Source organism: Phyllobates terribilis, unplaced genomic scaffold (assembly GCF_046119375.1).
Source record: "Phyllobates terribilis strain yellow unplaced genomic scaffold, ASM4611937v1 Scaffold_4__5_contigs__length_816908805, whole genome shotgun sequence".
Classification (NCBI taxonomy): domain Eukaryota; kingdom Metazoa; phylum Chordata; class Amphibia; order Anura; family Dendrobatidae; genus Phyllobates; species Phyllobates terribilis.
In genome coordinates this window covers 379,227,052-379,247,659 of record NW_027362764.1, presented here as the reverse complement: position 1 = coordinate 379,247,659, position 20,608 = coordinate 379,227,052, and the positions used below count along the sequence as shown (strand labels likewise).

Genomic DNA, 20,608 nt, shown 5'->3' with positions numbered 1-20,608 from the left:
AAGAAATGAAGCAATCAATATTCATGAGATTAAAATGTTATCTAGGTGAAAACTTGTCAAAAAGAGAACTCACTATAAAGGGCTTAGATACAAGTTGAAAAGAAGCTAATCAAATGAATTCATTAGTGAGATCTGTCGGGAACAATACTTTGTTTTGCTGAAACAATGTGGCTGGCAGACTTTTTCAAAGAGAATCTATTAGTTAGGAGGACAACAAATCATAGCCAAAGGATTTCACAAGAAAAGGCAAAAATCATAAACATAACAGTAGGAAGTGGTAGGATTTCTATTAGTATTACAGAGACAGGATTTTTCTACCTTACATTTGATATGATTTTGTCTGCGCTAGCCATGCATGTAATAATTGTCAAATTCCACATGGGTCGATACCAACAATGGGCCACATGGGTCCGCATAACTTTTAAAGTTCCTTTTGATATCACTTCATCGCTTCCCGTATGCCAGACTGCAGACTGGAGTGAGGAGGGGGAAATTACCGCTCCTTGTGGATGCGGGGTGCCCTGTGTTTCAGTTTATTTAGTTTTTATCACCAAATTAAAGAGGTGTGGTACTATTTTATGGGGCACAGAAGGAACACTTACTTTATGGGGGTGGCTGTTAATATGTAGAGACACAGAAGTGGGCACAGTTACTTTGTGAAGGCACATCGGGGCACCAGTAGTTTGTCAAGGCACAGAGGGGTACTATTACAATACACAAGGGGGAGTATTATTACAATATGGAGACAGAGAGGGGGCACTATTAAGTAGGGACATAAGAGAGCACTGCTAATGTGTAGAGGCACAGAGAGGGGTAATATTACTGTGTGGGACACAAAAGTGGTTAATATCATTTTTGTTTTAGAGTTGTGTCATTGTAATGCAGGTGTCTGGATGCAACGCACAGATAACACAGAGCAGCGACAGTCAGTGAACAATATAATTCCATTTAAATGCAGTAGTAATTTTACAGTGAAATTAAAGTAACTCTGAACAATTAGTGATAATAACAAGGAAAATCAACAATGAAATGAATAACCATAAGCTTGGAATAACAAATAAAGTCTTTCACTAGATAAGTTAATGTTCCCTTAACAAAGGTACTATGTACTCCATGGTATGAATGCATCCTTGTTCCATGTACTACCCAAGTTTTATGGTATTTAGCTTGTTTTCACACCAAGTTTTGTATTTACATTCAGTATAGGCACTAGGAACCACTCCTGACACATACACTGAACATGTCCAGCGTTCTCTAAGGACTCCATGGAAGCTGAAACAGTGTTGGTGGTGTACATTTGGGGCATCAAGATATTTTCCCAATGTGTGTTCTAACTAAGCATGTACAAATACTTTGATATTAATCTGGGTAGGATGTAGAGGTATATATGTTGGATATATGTTGGATATATATATATATATATATATATATATATATAGATATATATATAGATAGATAGATATATAGATAGATAGATAGATATAGATATATATATATATCTATATATATATATATATATACAGTTATATGAAAAAGTTTGGGCACCCCTATTAATCTTAAGCTTATTGTTTTATAAAAATTGGTGTTTTTGCAACAGCTATTTCAGTTTGATATATGCAATAACTGTTGGACACAGTAATGTTTCTGCCTTGAAATGAGGTTTATTGTACTAACAGAAAATGTGCAATCTGCATTCAAATAAAATTTGACAGGTGCATAAGTATGGGCACCTCACCAGAAAAGTGACATTAATATTTAGTAGATCCTCCTTTTACGATAATAACAGCCTCTAGTCGCTTCTATTAGCTTTTAATGAGTTCCTGGATCCTGGATGAAGGTATTTTTGACCATTCCTCTTTACAAAACAATTCCAGTTCAGTTAAGTTTGATGGTCGCCAAGCACGGACAGCCCTCTTCAAATGATCCCACAGATGTTCAATGATATTCAGGTCTGGGGACTGGGATGGCCATTCCAGAACATTGTAATTGTTCCTCTGCATGAATGCCTGAGCAGATTTGGAGCGGTGTTTTGGATCATTGTCTTGCTGAAAGATCCATCCCCTGCGTAACTTCAACTTTATCACTGATTCTTGAACATTATTGTCAAGAATCTGCTGATACTGAGTGGAATCCATGCGTCCCTCAACTTTAACAAGATTCCTGGTGCCGGCATTGGCCACACAGCCCCAAAGCATGATGGAACCTCCACCAAATTTTACTGTGGGTAGCAAGTGTTTTTCTTGGAATGCTGTGTTTTTTTGCCGCCATGCATAACGCCTTTTTGTATGACCAAACAACTCAATCTTGGTTTCATCAGTCCACAGGACCTTCTTCCAAAAAGAAATTGACTTCTCCAAATGTGCTTTTGCATACCTCAGCCGACTCTGTTTGTGGCGTGCTTGCAGAAACGGCTTCTTTCGCATCACTCTCCCATACAGCTTCTCCTTGTGCAAAGTGCGTTGTATAGTTGACCAATGCACAGTGACACCATCTGCAGCAAGTTGATGCTGCAGCTCACTGGAGGTGGTCTGAGGATTGTCCTTGACTGATCTCACCATTCTTCTTCTCTGCCTTTCTGATGTTTTTCTTGGCCTGCCACTTCTGGACTTAACAAGAACTGTCCCTGTGTTCTTCCATTTCCTTACTATGTTCCACACAGTGGAAACTGACAGGTTAAATCTCTGAGACAGCTTTTTGTATCCTTCCCCTGAACAACTATGTTGAATAATCTTTGTTTTCAGATCATTTGACAGTTGTTTTGAGGAGCCCATGATGCCACTCTTCAGAGGAGATTCAAACAGGAGAACAACTTGCAAGTGGCCACTTTAAGTAGCTTTTCTCATGATTGCATACACCTGGCTATGAAGTTCAAAGCTCAATGAGGTTACAAAACCAAAAAAAGTGCTTTAGTAAGTCAGTAAAAAGTAGGTAGGAGTATTTAAAACAAGAAAATGATAAGGGTGCCCATACTTATGCACCTGTCAAATTTTGTTTGAACGCAGATTGCACATTTTCTGTTAGTACAATAAACCTCATTTCAAGGCAGAAACATTACTGTGTCCAACAGTTATTACATATATCAAACTGAAATAGCTGTTGCAAAAACACCAATTTTTATAAAACATTAAGCTTAAGATTAATAGGGGTGCCCAAACTTTTTCATATAACTGTATCTATATATATATAGATATATATATATATATATGTTGGATATATGTGGGATATATGTTGGATATATATGGATGTAGAGGGATATATGAGGGATGTAGAGGGATATTAAAAATTAATATTTTTTATTAAACTGTATGAGTTGCAGAAGAACCTGTTAAAAAATACTAATTAATCAATGAAAATGGGAACAAATTATAATGAACCTTTCAAAGAATGATCCATTTATACATCAGTTGCAACCATTGTGGAACTTACTGCTTGCACTGGAACTTGCAGAATTTTTTTCTTTGCTATCTGTCACTAGTTGTCCATAAGACGAGTGATGATGATGGTGATGTTTATGGTGATGATTATGCCTTCCAGAAGCTTTCGACATGAATGGTGTTCCTCCATTTTCTTCAACATTAAACAAGTGGAGATCACGGTTTTGTATGCCTGGTGACAATGGGTATCTGTCAAAACAAATAGTATAGTTACAACAAACTTTTAAACGCTTCGCATCTTAATCTTAATAGTTAAAATAAGTTCAAAAGAATGAACATATGTAAATCAAATAGTTTTTACATTGCAATGCATATGTTCATTCTGTTTAGTATTAATTTAGCACTGTTTTCAGTCAGGTTAAGGAGCATACCTGCCTGAAAAAGATTTCTATGCACATATTCTTAGGAAAAACTAATGGATAATAATTTTCTTTGAATTGTGCATTGGTTATAACAAAGCTAAGTACAGCATGAGCAATATGCTTTAGAAAACACTGAGCCCGATTCATCAAAACCTTCACACTAGAATTCTATTGTAAAAGCTCAAAAAATAAAATAAAAGTCGCAAAATTTAGATGCAACTTGGAGCTGCACCAAAAGTTTGCGACTTTTGCCATTTTCAAACCAGTTTCTCCCAGCTCCAAAAACTGTGCGAAGCTGTGGCATGATGGGAGTGCAACATGGGTGCGGCACCACAGCTTGTCAAATTTATGATCAGCTGTGGAGTTCCCTACAGCAGAAAGCTCACTCCAGTACCTGACTGGAATAAAATTTATAGCATGGCACACAGAGGTGCATGCCATTCTTCAGACCCTCCAGGTTTATGAAGAGGTGTACAACTCTTCATGAATCAGGAGCGTCTGACTCCAGCATGCACCCTCATCAAGACCGGCGAGAACAATGTCTCTCTTGATTAATCAAGTACAATATTTATTAACTGCTTTTTCATGTATTATTTTCATTTTCTATGTTCAGCATACCTAAGAACACTTTTCCTGGATGTGTAGAGCTTTTTCTTCTCCAATACTTTAAATCAAGTACACAAACTACTGTGTCTAACCAATAAGGGTACTTATAGCTCACTGCCATTTTCCTCTGGCTGCATATCCATGTGATCAGTTTAAGGTTAAAGGGAACCAATCACCTCCAAAAACACTATTTACCTGTTGATATAGGGATGATCTGCAGATACATACAGTTGAAACCAGAAGTTTACATACACTATATAAAAAGACACATCAGCATGTTTTTCTCAATATCTGACATGAAATCAGAATAAACTTTCCCGTTTTAGGTCAATTAGGATTACCATCATTTCTAATATTTACCAAATGCCAGAATAATGAGAAAGAGAGAATGTTTTAAGGCATTTTTTATTACTTACTGCAAAGTCAAAAGTTTATATACACTAAGATTACTATGCCTTTAAACAATTCTGGACTGCCCATTTGAAGATCTCATGTGTTTGGAAGCTTATGATAGTTTTTTTTTGCAACATCTGAGTTAATTAGAAGCACACCTGTGGATGTGTTTTAATGCACACCTGAAACACACTGCTTCTTTGTGTAGCATTGTGGGAAAGTCTAAAGAAATCAGCCAAGACATCAGGAAGAGAATTGTGGACTTGCAGACATCTGGCTCATCCTTGGATACAATTTCAAGATACCTGAAGGTGCCTCGTTCATCTGTACAAACAATTATATGCAAGTACAAACAAGATGGGAATGTCCAGCCATGATACCGCTCAGGAAGGAGACGGGTTCTGTGTCCCAGAGATGAACGTGCTTTGGTCCGACATGTATATCAACCAAGGACAAAAGCAAAAGATCTTGTGAAGATGATGGCGGAAGCTGGTAAGATTGTGTCAATAACCACAGTGAAACGAGTACTGTATCAACATGGGCTGAAAGGCCACTCTGACAGGAGGAAGCCATTAATCCAAAAGAAACATAAAAAATCCAGATTAACGTTTGCAAATGCACACAGGAACACAGACCTTAATTTTTGGAGACATGTCCTGTGGTCTGATGAAACTAAAATTGAACTTTTTGGGCATAATGACCATTGTTACGTTTGGAGGAAAAAGAGAGAAGCTTGGAAGCCTAAGAACACCATCCAGACTTAAGCAGCATCATGTTAGGGGGTTGTTTTGCTGCAGAAGGGACTGGTGCACTTCACAAAATAGATGAGATCATGAAAAAAGAAAATTATGTGGCAATACTGAAGCAACATCTCAAGACATCAGCCAGGAAGTTAAAGCTTGGGTGGAAATGGGTCTTCCAAATCGACAATGACTCGAAGCATACTGCCAAAATGGTAACAAAGTGGCTTAAGGATAACAAAGTCAATGTTTTGGAGTGGCCATCACAAAGCCCTGATCTCAATGCTATTGAAAATTAATGGGCAAAGCTGAAAAGGCAGGTGCGAGCAAGGCGACCTACAAACCTGGATCAGTTACACCAGTTTTGTCAGAAGGAATTGGCCCAAATTCCGACCAACTATTGTGAGTAGCTTGTGGAAGGATATCCCAAACGTTTGACCCAAGTCATTCAGTTTAAGGGCAATGGTACCAAATACTAATGAAATGTATGTAAAGTTTTAACTTTGCAGTAAGTAATAAAAATGCCTTAAAACATTCTCTCTCTCTCTCTCAATATTCTGGCATTTGGCAAATATTAAAGGGGTTGCCCAGTACTTTTAAAAATATGTCAATGTGTTTTAATGATAAATAGAAGCTTCTTTCTAATTATCTCCGGGTGCTGTTTCTGCCTGTGAGCGGTGCTGTTAGTGGCCGCTCACAGGCAGCACGTGACCCCCGGCTGCAGCCGGCTCTGACATCAGCTGATGTCACGACAAGTCCAGGCTGCAGCCGAGGGTCCCTTTTACGCGTTCCACCGGTGGCTGCTGGGTTGTGGGCGGGGTAACCCCGAGAGTCACACCCGGCATCAACCGCGCGCTCTCCCTATCTCCATTCATTGGGAAAGCGCGCAGTGGATGCTGGGTGTGACGCGGGGAATAACCCCACCTACAACCCAGCAGCCACCGCGGGGACCCCAGCGCTGAGTCACGCCTCACTTGACGTGACGTCAGTGGGGGGGTCAAGTGCTGCCAGTGAGCGGCCAGTGACAGCGCCGCTCACAGGCAGAAACAGCACCAGGAGGTAATTAGAAAGAAGCTTCTATTTATCAATAAAACACATTGGCATCTTTTTAAAAGTACTGGACAACCCTTTTAAAAATTAAGGTAATCCTAATTGACCTAAAACGGGAAAGGTTTATTCTGATTTCATGTCAGATATTGAGAAAAACATGCATAGGTGTATTTTTATATAGTGTATGTAAACTTCTGGTTTCAACTGTAGCTTATAAACCATGCCAGGCAGGCTTACGCTTACTGGATCAGTGGCAACAGGGAGAAATGAACTTACATTTTCTCTGTGGCCTCTCACTTCCAGTCATGGTGGGGGTGAAGGGAGCAGTTGCGGTTATTATAAGGTATCATTCTATGGTGAGGGTGCTGTATTCACTCAGCACATTTATTGATGGCCTACATGCTGCACACATATGTTGCAGAGCAGGGTGTCAATCAATGAGGGCTAGGGATTTTACTGTATAGTGAGTGGTGACTGTAATAGCTCCCTGTACCACTCCTGTGATGAGGCAAGAGTAGAAATATGTAAATATTGACCAGTGCACCATTATTCAGAACAATATACCCTTTTTCTCAAATTTCAACACTTCATGAAAATATAATGAAAATTTATGTATAAATTAGCGCATACCAGATTTATCACATCACCAATTTTATGTTACTGGATTTTATAATTGTTAGTTTACAATCCACAACAAAGGTTGTGAACCCTACCTAACTCAAATACTTTAAACAAAATTTATTTCTACCTACAGTACAGACTAAAAGTTTGGACACACCTTCTCATTTAAAGATTTTTCTGTATTTTCCTGACTATGAAAATTGTATATTCACACTGAAGGCATCAAAACTATGAATTAACACACGTGGAATTATATACTTAACAAAAAAGTGTAAAACAACTGAAAATATGTCTTATATTCTAGGTTCTTCAAAGTAGCCACCTTTTGCTTTGATGACTGCTTTGCACACTCTTGGCATTCTCTTGATGAGCTTCAAGAGGTAGTCACCGGAAATGGTCTTCACTTCACAGATGTGCCCTGTCAGGTTTAATAAGTGGGATTTCTTGCCTTATAAATGGGGTTGGGACCATCAGTTGTGTTGTGCAGAATTCTGGTGGATACACAGCTGATAGTCCTATTGAATAGACTGTTAGAATTTGTATTATGGCAAGAAAAAAGCAGCTAAGTAAAGAAAAACGAGTGGCCATCATTACTTTAAGAAATGAAGGTCAGTCAGTGCGAAAAATTGGGAAAACTTTGAAAGTGTCCCCAAGTGCAGTTGCAAAAACCATCAAGCGCTACAAAGAAACTGGCTCACATGAGGACTGCCCCAGGAAAGGAAGACCAAGAGTCACCTCTGCTTCTGAGGATAAGTTTATCCGAGTCACCAGCCTCAGAAATCGCAGGTTAACAGCAGCTCAGATTAGAGACCAGGTCAATGCCACACAGAGTTCTAGCAGCAGACACATCTCTTCAACAACTGTTAAGAGGAGACTTTGTGCAGCAGGCCTTCATGGTAAAATAGCTGCTAGGAAACCACTGCTAAGGACAGGCAACAAGCAAAAGAGACTTGTTTGGGCTAAACAACACAAGGAATGGACATTAGACCAGTGGAAATCTGTGCTTTGGTCTGATGAGCAGGGATGAGCGGTGTTCGACTCGAACTGTTCGCTAATCTCAAATTCGAGCTGTTTTGGGCGGTGTTCGAGCCGTTCGGCGAACACGAACGATTTGAAAAAAATTCAGCTGTTCTAGGTTACGTTCGATAACTGTTCGTGCACCAAAATCATAACTGGATTTTTTCTCAGTAATGCTGAAAATTAATGTTAATACGCAGTTTGAGTGTACAGCGGGGTGGGGGGAGGGGCAGGGGATGGATCTCTGCAGAAATAATGAAGATCTCCATTTTTTTTTCTCTTCCCCGCATTTACAGTGGGGCGGTGCAGTCTGTCAGCCTATCAGCAGCGCACACATGGAGCGAACTGCTTTTTTTCACACAAGCAAGGGCATGTGTCATTGGCAGTGTATGTCACATGTCCTTGCCCTATAAGACCCAGCCATTTTCCCCGTCACCACCATTTTCTCACAGCTGCAGCTGCGTGTTAGACGGCACCGCTGTTGCTGTGTGCGCTATACTTTGTTAATTTCAAGCCAATTTTCGCACAAATCTACAGATAGCTTGGTAGTAGGGAAGAGTTGTGATTGCAGTCCTTTTAAGGACTAGGTTACATCATTTCCTACGACTTTAATCAGACAGGTCTGTGCTCTTAAATAGATAGGTTGGGAGTAAAGACTAATTGTAATTGCAGTCCATTTCAGGGCTAGGTTACATCAGTTCCTATCACTTTTTGCCAGGCAGGTCTGTGCCAGTGCTGTGCAAGTTTTTTTCACAGCATTTGGCTAAATCTAGCAAAGCAAATTCTTTTTGGCCTATTGCAGAGTGTGTTAGTCAGTGGAGTAGCCTATCTGTGTTGCAAGCTAGACCACCTGTGTATAGAATACAATTTTTTTTACTGCACCTAGTGAAGTAAAACCTTTTGTGCATAGCATCATTCTATTAGTCCATCTATACTAACCTCCACCAGGTTGCAAATTCAATATAATTTTTTTCTGCATCGAACTCTGAAAAAATATTTAGGCTTCTAGCAGTGTGTGGGACTTGTTCTATTAGTCCATCTATACTAACCTCCATCAGGTTGCAAATTCAATATAATTTTTTTCATCATCTAGCTCTGAAAAAATATTTAGGCTTCTAGCAGTGTGTGGGACTTGTTCTATTAGTCCATCTATACTGACCTCCATCAGGTTGCAAATTCAATATAATTTTTTTCTGCATCTAGCTCTGAAAAAATATTTAGGCTTCTAGCAGTGTGTGGGACTTGTTCTATTAGTCCATCTATACTGATCTCCATCAGGTTGCAATTTCAATATAATTTTTTTTTTGCATCTAGCTCTGAAAAAATATTTCAGCTTGTAGCAGTGTGTGGGACTTGTTCTATTACTCCATCTATACTAACCTCCATCAGGTTGCAAATTCAATATAATTTTTTTCTGCATCTAGCTCTGAAAAAATATTTCAGCTTGTAGCAGTGTGTGGGACTTGTTCTACTAGTCCATCTATACTAACCTCCATCAGGTTGCAAATTCAATATAATTTTTTTCTGCATCGAGCTCTGAAAAAATATTTCGGCTTCTAGCAGTGTGTGGGACTTGTTCTATTAGTCCATCTATACTGACCTCCATCAGGTTGCAAATTCAATATAATTTTTTTCTGCATCTAGCTCTGAAAAAATATTTCAGCTTGTAGCAGTGTGTGGGACTTGTTCTATTAGTCTATCTATACTAACCTCCACCAGGTTGCAAATTCAATATAATTTTTTTCTGCGTCTAACCCAGCCAATACTTTTCGGCTAATGCCACAGTTTGGCCACTCAGCTCTGCTCGGTTCCCATCCATTGTTTTTTGTGCAAACAACTCCAGAGTTGTGAATTAGTTAACCACCAAAATGAGTGGAAAAAGGCCTGCTGCTGGTGGAAAGGGGAATAGGCGTGTTGGGAAGGGAAAAAAAGGTTGTGTCCGTGGGGTAGGTGTTAAAGCAACAGTAACATCTGCAGAAGAAAGACCATCTTCCAGCCAAACTAAGATGTCTACTTCTTTTAGCGGACAATGTGATAAGATAACTTTCTTACGGCCACGCCAATCACTACAAATTCCAGATGAGGCACAAAAACAGCAGGTGCTTCAACGGATATTAAGTGCTCCTTTAAGTGGGCTTTCCTCCACCTCAACTTCAACATCACAAATACTCCAGTCCTCAGAGGTGTCACCCCAATCGCACTTGCTTCCTCACAGCTCCCAAGTCTCCAGCTGCCCGTCTGAGTATGGGGTAGGACAGATGGTTGAGTCTGCAGAGCTGTTTACTCATACTATAGCCTGGGAATCAGAGGTCGGCTCCAGAGCTTCTGTGAATCCAGACGAGGAAATGATCTGCACTGATGCCCAGAATCTTTATGAGTCGGATCCAGGACCAGACGCAGAAGGTTCTGACCATAATGTAGACCCTCGTTCCCAAACTGTAACTCCTGTTGGTGGAGACAATGAGGAAGACGATGATGAGACTCAAATACCTGATTGGAGCGACAACTTTAGTTTTTTGTCAGGGCAGGAAGAGGTTGGCTCTGAGGACGACGGGTGTGATAACACACAGGGTGATGATGATGAGGTTGGAGATCCCACTTACTGTCAACCCACAGTCAGCCAAGAGATGAGGTCAGCAGAGGAGGTGGAGGAGGATGCTAGTGACGACGAGGTCAGGTTGCGCCTTCCTGGACAGAGACGTAGTACTGGAAGCACATCAACAACTGCATCCTCAAACACAACTCTGCCTCTGACCACAAGTCGTAGTGGCTCTTCAGGTCGCATGGGTGCTAAGCCTTGCATAGCCTGGGCATTTTTTCAGATCGATAAAGATGACCCAACTCGTGTTATCTGTAACATTTGTCAGCAAAAGCTAAGTAGAGGCCAAAAAATACATAGTTTGAGTACTTCAGGCATGAACTGGCACATGGACATGAAGCATAAGTTGCAGTGGGAAGCTCTCTGTGCTACAATGCGGCCTAGCCGGCCGGGCCAACCACCGTCTGCCACATTTTGTGCATCTGCGGCCTCCTCATCCTCTGTGACGGGGGGGACAGCAGTCACACCTGTTTTGGGACGCAGACCTGCCACCTCTTTACCAGCAACAGCCAGCGTGATTGGCAGGTCATCATTTTCTTTGGAGGTGGAAACACCAGCTGGTGTTCAGCGCTGTCCGACATCGATAGCACCACCTTTGGATCAAGGCAACCTAACATGTCCGCCTGCATCTTCCTCACAGACCATCAGTTTGCCGGGGACACCCTTCTCAACCCCGTCTAAGCACAACAGCCAGCCTTCGGTCCCTCAGATGTGGACAAGTAAAAGACCATTTCCTCCTAGCCATGAGAAAGCTAAGAGGTTGAATTTCACCATCTGCAAGCTCTTGGCTACAGAAATGCTTCCTTTCCGCCTGGTGGACACAGAGGATTTTCGAGACCTTATGTCCGTCGCAGTGCCCCAGTACCAGATGCCCAGTCGGCACTACTTCTCAAAGAAAGGTGTGCCTGCGCTCCACCAGCATGTCACATACAACATCACCGCTTCTTTGAGAAACTCTGTGTGTGACAGGGTGCATTTCACCACAGACACTTGGACGAGTAGGCATGGACAGGGGCGTTACATGTCGCTAACTGGGCACTGGGTAACTATGGTGACAGCAGGTCAAGGGGCTGCTGTCCAAGTCTTGCCGTCCCCACGAGTTGTGCGTCAATCCTCTTTATCTCAAAGTTCCTCCACTGCTTCTGCCTCCTCAACCTCCTCTCGGTCCTCCACCTGCACCCAAAGCCTGTCTGGTCATGCCACAAGCTTTCTAACTGCGCAGAAGGGATCCTGCACACCTCCTTACTATACTGGCAGCAGGGCTCAACGTCATCAGGCGGTTTTTACTTTGAAATGTCTGGGAAATGTGAGTTACACAGCTGAGGAGATGTGGTCAGCTCTGGAGAACCAGTTTCATGAATGGTTGTCTCCACTGGACCTGAAACCAGGGAAGGCCGTGTGCGACAATGCTGCAAACCTGGGTGCGGTCCTTCGCCGGGGCAATGTCACACATGTGCCTTGTATGGCTCACGTGTTGAACCTGGTTGTCCAGCAATTTTTAGCCCACTATCCCGGACTAGATGGCCTTCTGCAGAGGGCACGGTCGCTGTGTGCTTACTTCCGCCGTTTGCATCCCGCAGCTCAGCAACTTACATCTCTACAGAAGTCGCTGGGCCTGCCACTTCACCGGCTAAAATGCGATGTGCCTACCCGGTGGAATTCAACTCTGCACATGTTGCAGCGACTGAGGCAGCACCGACAAGCCCTGGTGCAATACGTTCTGACGTATAGCCTGGGCCAACAAGATCCAGAGGTGGGGCAAATCACGCTGGAGGAGTGGTCTCAGATCAGGGACCTATGCACCCTTCTGCACAGTTTTGAAATGGCGACGAAGATGTTTAGTGCTGACGATGCCATTATCAGCATGACTATTCTGGTGATTTACATGCTGGAGCACATGTTAAACAGAATTCGGAGTCAGGTGGTGGCACAAGAGGAGGTGGAAGAAGTAGAGGAGGAGGAGTTGTATGCGGAAGGGCTAACATCTGCAAGGTCCAGACGGTCGGCAGCACCAAGGCGGCAGGCATGTGAGGGTGGGGGAGATGGTTTTACCAGGGCACATGGTAGCAGCCAAACTAGTGAGGAAGGTGCAGGAGCCCAGGAAGAAGTGGAGGGCGAACTGATGGAAGACTCATCAGATGAGGGAGACCTTGATCACATTTCTGTTGTGCGAGGTTGGGGGGAGAGGACAGAGGAAGGAAGCATGATTCTTACCTCGCCACCAACACAACAGGGACTTGGTGCTCCTGGATGCGCAAGACACATGAGTGCCTTCTTGCTGCACTACCTGCAACATGACCCTCGAATTGTGAGAATTAGAAATAATCCTGACTACTGGGTTGCCACACTGTTAGATCCCTGGTACAAAAGTAAATTTGCAGAAATTATTCCTGCCATAGAAAGGGATGCACGCATGCAGGAGTATCAGCAGATACTTACATGTGCTTTTCCACAAAATACCAGTGGTGCACGTAGTGAATCTCACAGTTCCAACTTGCCAACCGTGGGACCGTCGAGTGTTCAGCACTCAAACCGTAACAGAAACACAGTATCTGCTGGTAACATCAATTTTGCGGAATCATTTCACCACTTTTTTAGCCCATCCTTTGCAAGGCCACAGGAGACAAGAAGTCTGACACATAGTCAACACCTAGAGACGATGGTACAGGAGTATCTCCAAGTAAACATTGAAACCATGACTGTGTCACTGGACCCTTGCTCTTTTTGGGCTTCCAATCTGGATAAATGGCCTGAGCTCGCCACTTACGCCTTGGAGATCTTGTCATGCCCCGCAGCCAGCGTTCTGTCTGAACGTGTGTTCAGCGCTGCTGGTGGTGTGCTGACAGATAAGCGCACGCGGCTCTCCACAGATAATGTAGACAGACTCACGTTCATAAAGATGAACAAATCATGGATCCGAAACGACTTTTCTACCCCTGTGTCATCCTGGGGAGAGTAAAAGCTTGATGATTTGTTAAAATCACCTCACCAACCGTTTTAAGCTTTAAAATTACTAATCATGTTTATCTGTATCTTGGCTGGAAAATAATTTGGGCTATGTAGCAGTTTGCAGTACTGATTCTATTAGGCCATCTATACTAAGCTCCACCAGATTTAAAATTACTAATCATGTTTATCTGTATCTTGGCTGGAAAATAATTTGGGCTTTGAAGCAGTTTGCAGTACTGATTCTATTAGGCCATCTATACTAAGCTCCACCAGCTTTCAAATTAATAATAATTTTTAGCTGCATCTAGCCCGGAAAATAATTTTTGGTCTCCAAAATGCGCAAGACACATGAGTGCCTTCTTGCTGCACTACCTGCAACATGACCCTCAGATTGTCAGAATTCGAAGTAATCCTGACTACTGGGTTGCCAAACTCTTAGATCCCCCACACTCTTCGATCAACCTTTTCATTTTAATAAAGAACAAAAAAATGGTAATTTTTGAAATTATAAACATTAGCAGGATATTAGAAACTGAAATCAAACAGTTTTTAACTCAAAACTTTATTCTAGGTGATGTTGCATTTGCACATAGGACCCCTTGTTCGAAAGGAGCTTCTGAACTCTCTCGTCCATTGAATTTGTCAGGTTTTGGATGGTTTCTGCTTTAATTGTTTTGCATGAGGACAGAATACCCTCCCAGAGCTGTTGCTTAGATATGAACTGCCTCCCGCCATCATAGACACTCCTTTTGATGATGCTCCAGAGGTTCTGAATGGGGTAGAGGTCAGGGGAGCATGGGGGTCACACCATAAGTTTGTCCCCTTTTATGCCCATATCAGCCAGAGATGCAGATGTGTTATGTGCAGCATGAGACGGTGCATTATCATGCATGAAAATGATCTTGCTGCTGAATACACGGTTCTTCTTCTTGAACCATGGCAGGAAGTGCTGTTTGAGAAACTCCACATACATTATGGAGTTCATCTTTACCCCTTCAGGGATCCTAAAGGGGCCGACAATCTCTCTCCCCATGATTCCAGCCCAAAACATTACTCCACCTCCTCCTTGTTGGCGCTGTAGCCGTGTTTGCGTGGGGTGTCCATCAACCAGCCATCCTCCACTCCATCCATCTGGACCATCGAGCGTTGCACGGCACTCATCGGTGAACAAAACAGTTTTGAAGTCAGTCTTCATGTATTGTTTGGCCCACTGGAGCCGTTTCTGCTTGTGTGCAGTGGATAGAGGAGGTCGACAGGATGGTTTACGCACAGCTGCAAACCTCTGAAGGACTCTGCATATTGTTGTTCGGGGGACGTTGGAGGCACCAGCAGCTTCAAAAACTTGTCTGCTGCTATGACAAGGCTTTTTTGCCGCTGCTCTTTTAACCTGAAGTAATTGCCTGGAGGAAAGAGTCCTCAATTTTCCCTTATCAGCACGCACACGTGTGTACTGTGAATCAGCTACATACTTCTTGATTGTGCGATGATCAGGATGAAGTGTCTTGGCAATGTTGATTGTAGTCATGCCTTGACCTAAACACTCCACAATTTGTTGCTTCTCAGCAGCCGACACATCCTTTTTCTTTCCCATTTTGGCAGAAAATGTAGGCTGCTTAATAATGTGGGACAGCCTTCTTAAGTAGTCTTGCCTTTCATTGGACACACCTGCCAAACTAATTAGCACAGGTGTCTGCAATTGCTTACAGTGATATAAAGAGCCCTGACACACATCACCATCAATGAGTTTAACTGACAAACAAAAAAATTCTTACCTTATCACTTCTAAACACTTTTTGCATAATAATTTGGAACACAGTGTACATGTGCTTTTCCACAAAACACCAGTGGTTCACGTAGTGAATCTTACAATTCTAACTTGCCAACCGTGGTCTGTATGGAGTTGTTCAATAAAGGGCCCAAAATTAAGATAACATAGACGGGAGAGGTCTCTATGAATACGAATTCCTAAGTATTTGATACCCTGTGAGGGCCAGGCAAAGGGAAAGTTGGACTGGATGGAATCCTGTATGGATTTGGGGAGGGAGACATCGAGGGACTCAGACTTCGCTGCATTGATTTTAAAATTTGACCATGTAACAAAGTGATCTATTTCAGCCATAACAGCAGGGATGGATATATGTGATTGAGTGATATATACCAGGACATCATCAGCAAATGCAGAGCACTTGTACTCGGTGCCTCCCACCTCAATCCACCTAATATTGGGGTTATGGCGAATTGATGAGAGCAGGTCCTCCGTCACTAGGATGTATAAGAGAGGGGACAGAGGACATCCCTGCCTTGTCCCATTGGTGATTATGAAAGGTGATGAAAATGTTCCATTTATCTTCAGCCTAGGTGACGTATTGCGATACAGGGCCGTGATTTTGCCTATAAAAGGGTCCCCTAAACCCCTACCCCAAGCTTTTTAAGGGAATAATATATGGCGTGCCAGGAGACTCCATGGAGTGCTTTCTCAGCATCCAACGAGAGTATCTAATTACAAATTTTTAACTGCATCTAGCCCAGGAAATACTTTGTGCCTAGTAGCAGTGTCTGCAAGTCAGCGGATTATCCCAGCTGTTAAGCAAGCTACACCACCTGTAGTTTGGACACTTAATTTTTTCAAAGGAAATGGTTCGGGCCCCCGGGACACTCAGTGAAGAGCATCGGGGAGACACCCCAAGGCATAGGGGCTGGGACTGGCGGTAGGACGCCTTGCGGTGGACCGCCGAGCTCGATCCTTATAAAAGCTTTTCAACTGCAGCAGCTTTAGTGGACGCTACTGGAGCAAGAATTACGCGGCTGCTGGCATGAGACTTGCCCTCCAATAGATCCTTGTAAAATGATTTAAAGTGTATTCATTCAAATTAGAGAGACAATTTAAATTAAAAAGCTTAGACCTGCCTCCACCACAGGGGGGCTCGCTCGACCCACAAGCGGACAGGCACCAGTATTGGGAGAGGGGGGCTGGCCGTCAGGGTCCACCGCAGCTCTGGCACAAACCCGGCGACACGGAGGTCGCACGGGCAGGAACGGACTGGCCGTGTCGGCTTCACACGTTTTAGAAGGGCATGACATGCCTATATCTGTATCTCCCCCTCCTTTTACTCCTCCACCTCTTTTCTTTTCGCATGACTATATGTACTTGTCACTTTTCCATGTGTTAGTTGTGTCTTCTGAGCAGTTTGTCAGCTTTTGGACACCTTTGAAGGTGTTTTCTATGTATTTCTATGTGTTTTTGTTTGCCTGCCATTGGTTTTAACGGTGTTCGAAGGTGTTCGACGAACAGTTCGACGAACAGTTCGGTGAACATACGGGTGTTCGACGAACCGAACCGAACTCGAACACTACGGGGGTGGATCAACACTACTGATGAGTCCAAATTTGAGATCTTTGGTTCCAAACACCGTGTCTTTGTGAGACGCAGAAAAGGTGAACGGATGGACTCTACACGCCTGGTTCCCACCGTGAAGCATGGAGGAGGAGGTGTGATGGTGTAGGGGTGCTTTGCTGGTGACACTGTTGGGAATTTATTCAAAATTGAAGACATACTGAACCAGCATGGCTACCACAGCATCTTGCAGTGGCATGCTGTTCCATCCGGTTTGCGTTTAGTTGGACCATCATTTATTTTTCAACAGGACAATGACCCCAAACACACCTCCAGGCCGTGTAAGGGCTATTTGACCAAGATGGAGAGTGATGGGGTGCTACGCCAGATGACCTGGCCTCCACAGTCACCAGACCTGAACCTAATCGAGATGGTTTGGGGTGAGCTGGACCGCAGAGTGAAGGCAAAAGGGCCAACATGTGCTAAGCATCTGTAGGAACTCCTTCAAGATTGTTGGAAGACCATTTCCGGTGACTACATCTTGAAGCTCATCAAGAGAATGCCAAGAGTGTGCAAAGCAGTCATCAAAGCAAAAGGTGGCTACTTTGAAGAACCTAGAATATAAGACATATTTTCAGTTGTTTCACACTTTTTTGTTAAGTATATAATTCCACATGTGTTAATTCATAGTTTTGATGCCTTCAGTGTGAATGTACAATTTTCATAGTCATGAAAATACAGGAAAATCTTTAAATGAGAAGGTGTGTCCAAACTTTTGGTCTGTACTGTACTTTACAAACACATTTAAAGCATCTGAAATAATGAGTGAAAGAGCTTGCAAGTGATTTGTTTTAAATGTGATTTAGCTTAGAGGGGTTGTCCAGGTTTTGGATGAAAGTCTGCAGTCACTTATCTGACTGCAGACTTTGAATCCTCACTGCATGCACACTGAGCAGTGTCAGGATTCTTAGATGTCGTTGGTGGTCACTTGTGGTGGAGAGCGGGTGGTCACTTGATCACAAGTGTGTAATTTGTATACATGCGGTCAAATACCGACTAGGCGCACTCTGTCTATCTCAATTCACTTGTATTGAGTGAGGTTGAACACATCTTGTCGCTGGAAGTATGCAGATTGAATACTTAAGATCACTTGACTGTCCACTCTTTCTGCCAGCACCAGAGAATCCTGACAGTGTGTGGTGTGCGCACTGTGAGTATTTAGAAGTCTGCAACCACACGGAGTAACTGCTCACTTTCATCCCAAATCTGGACAACCCCTTTAAGTGTGACTCATGATTCAGTGACTTTGAATTTAGGAATTTTAATACTTAGATTAATTCACTGTTTATAATTAGTTGTTTATATTCCTGTGTTTGTGAATTGTGCTTTACTTTTTACAATGCCATCCATTGCTGCATGTATGAAATCCTTGAACAGCCATTTGAGGGTGCATAGTGCTGTGTAAGATGTGTGCAGTTTGCACATTGGAAGCCCATGTACTGGATCTAAAGGAGCAGCTTGCAACACTGAGATACCTTAACAATATGGGAAGGAGTTTGATGCTCAATGGAGTAGACGTGGGGGCGGATGGTAGCATGAAGTTGCAGGACAGGGAGGCAGTTAGCTGGGTGACCGATAGAAGGCAGGGTAGAGGGAAGAGTCTTGGGAAGGTTAGTCCTGAATTGGCACACCACAACATATGTTTGAGGGGGTAACGGAGACATGGCTCGACAAAAGCTATGACTGAACTATTAATTGACAGGGCTATGGTCTGTTCAGGAATGAACATATCCTCTGACGGGTTTGCTTATATATAAAATCGTCCCTAAAACCCATCCTGAGTAGTGTTGAGCCACCCCCGTAGTGTTCGAGTTCGGTTCGGTTCGTCGAACACCCGTGTGTTCGCCGAACTGTTCGTCGAACTGTTCGTCGAACACCTTCGAACACCGTTAAAACCAATGGCAGGCAAACAAAAACACATAGAAACACATAGAAAACACCTTCAAAGGTGTCCAAAAGCTGACAAACTGCTCAGAAGACACAACTAACACATGGAAAAGTGACAAGTACATATAGTCATGCGAAAAGAAAAGAGGTGGAGGAGTAAAAGGAGGGGGAGACACAGATATAGGCATGTCATGCCCTTCTAAAATCCAAAAAGTGAGAAGCCGACACGGCCAGTCCGTTCCTGCCTGTGCCACCTCTGTGTCGCCGGGTTTGTGCCAGAGCCGCGGTGGACCCTGACGGCCAGCCCCCCTATCCTAATACTGGTGCCTGTCCGCCGGTGGGTCGAGGCCCCCCACGGTGGGGGGGGAGTAACATCTGCAGAAGAAAAACCATCTTCCAGCCAAACTAAGATGTCGACTTCTTTTCGTGGACAATGTGATACGATCCCATTCTTACGGACACGCCCATCGCTACAAATTCTAGATGAGGCACAAAAACAGCAGGTGCTTCAACGGATATCAAGTGCTCCTTCAAGTGGGCTCTCCATCACCTCAATTTCAACATCACAAATACTCCAGTCCTCAGAGGTGTCACCCCAATCGCACTTGCTTCCTCACAGCTCCCAAGTCTCCAGCTGCCCGTCTGAGTATGGGGTAACACAGATGGCTGAGTCTGCCCAGCTGTTTACTCATACTATAGCCTGGGAAACGGAGGTCTGCTCCAGAGCTTCTGTTAATCCAGATGAGGAAATGATCTGATCCGATGCCCAGAATCTTTATAAGTTGGATCCAGGACCAGATGAAGAAGGTTCTGAGCATAATGTAGACCCTTGTTCCCAAACTTTAACTCCTGTTGGTGGAGACAATGATGAAGACGATGATGAGACTCAAATACCTGATTGGAGCGACAACTTGACTTTTCGGTCAGGGCAGGAAGAGGTTGGCTCTGAGGGCGACGGGTGTGATAACACACAGGGTGATGATGACGAGGTTGGAGATCCCACTTACTGTCAACCCACAGTCAGACAGTCGATGAGGTCAGCAGAGGAGGTGGAGGAGGATGTGACTAGCCCTGGGGATGGGGATGACTCTGTACCCGGGCATTTGCCTGGCCTTGGGGATGTCGCGGTGGTCGGCTCCCTGGCCCGTACCCTGGGGTCTCTCTTTAAAAGGGTGGATAATTGTTAATTTTATAAGAGTTCATGACGCCACCTGTGGTATCTGGTGACAAGCACCAGCGCTGCAGCAATCCACTGAGGCCGGTGATAAGGCAGCTCGATGGTATAGCTCCCCACAGGTGGAGCTAGGTCTCAGGGCAGCGTATGCAGGGGGAATGCAGGGCAGGCGAGACCCAGCTGGGTCAGAGCAAGAACGGGAACGGACACGGTAGTCACTTCAGTACCTTTTACTGGTGGAAATTCAGGCACATCCCGGAGCACTGTAGGGTGAAGGGTGCATATCAGGATCCTCCCCAATGAGCGGGTGTAGGGCCTCCTGTTTCTTGCCTCTGCGTAGTAAGTTTCTGACCTGCCTGGAGCTAGGCCTAACTTTGTCTCT

General features: G+C 43.6%; 1 protein-coding gene across 4 annotated transcripts in view; it reads right to left on the bottom strand.

Moving 5' to 3' along the window:
• The window catches only part of EPB41L4B (erythrocyte membrane protein band 4.1 like 4B), a 1,171,543-nt gene that overhangs the window by 598,596 nt on the left and 552,339 nt on the right, over positions 1 to 20,608 (bottom strand). For all 4 annotated transcript variants that reach the window (XM_073678479.1, XM_073678478.1, XM_073678481.1 and 1 more), the window contains one exon: positions 3,427 to 3,623. In XM_073678479.1, the coding sequence (XP_073534580.1) occupies positions 3,427 to 3,623 (197 nt within the window). The remainder of the gene's footprint in view (positions 1 to 3,426; positions 3,624 to 20,608) is intronic.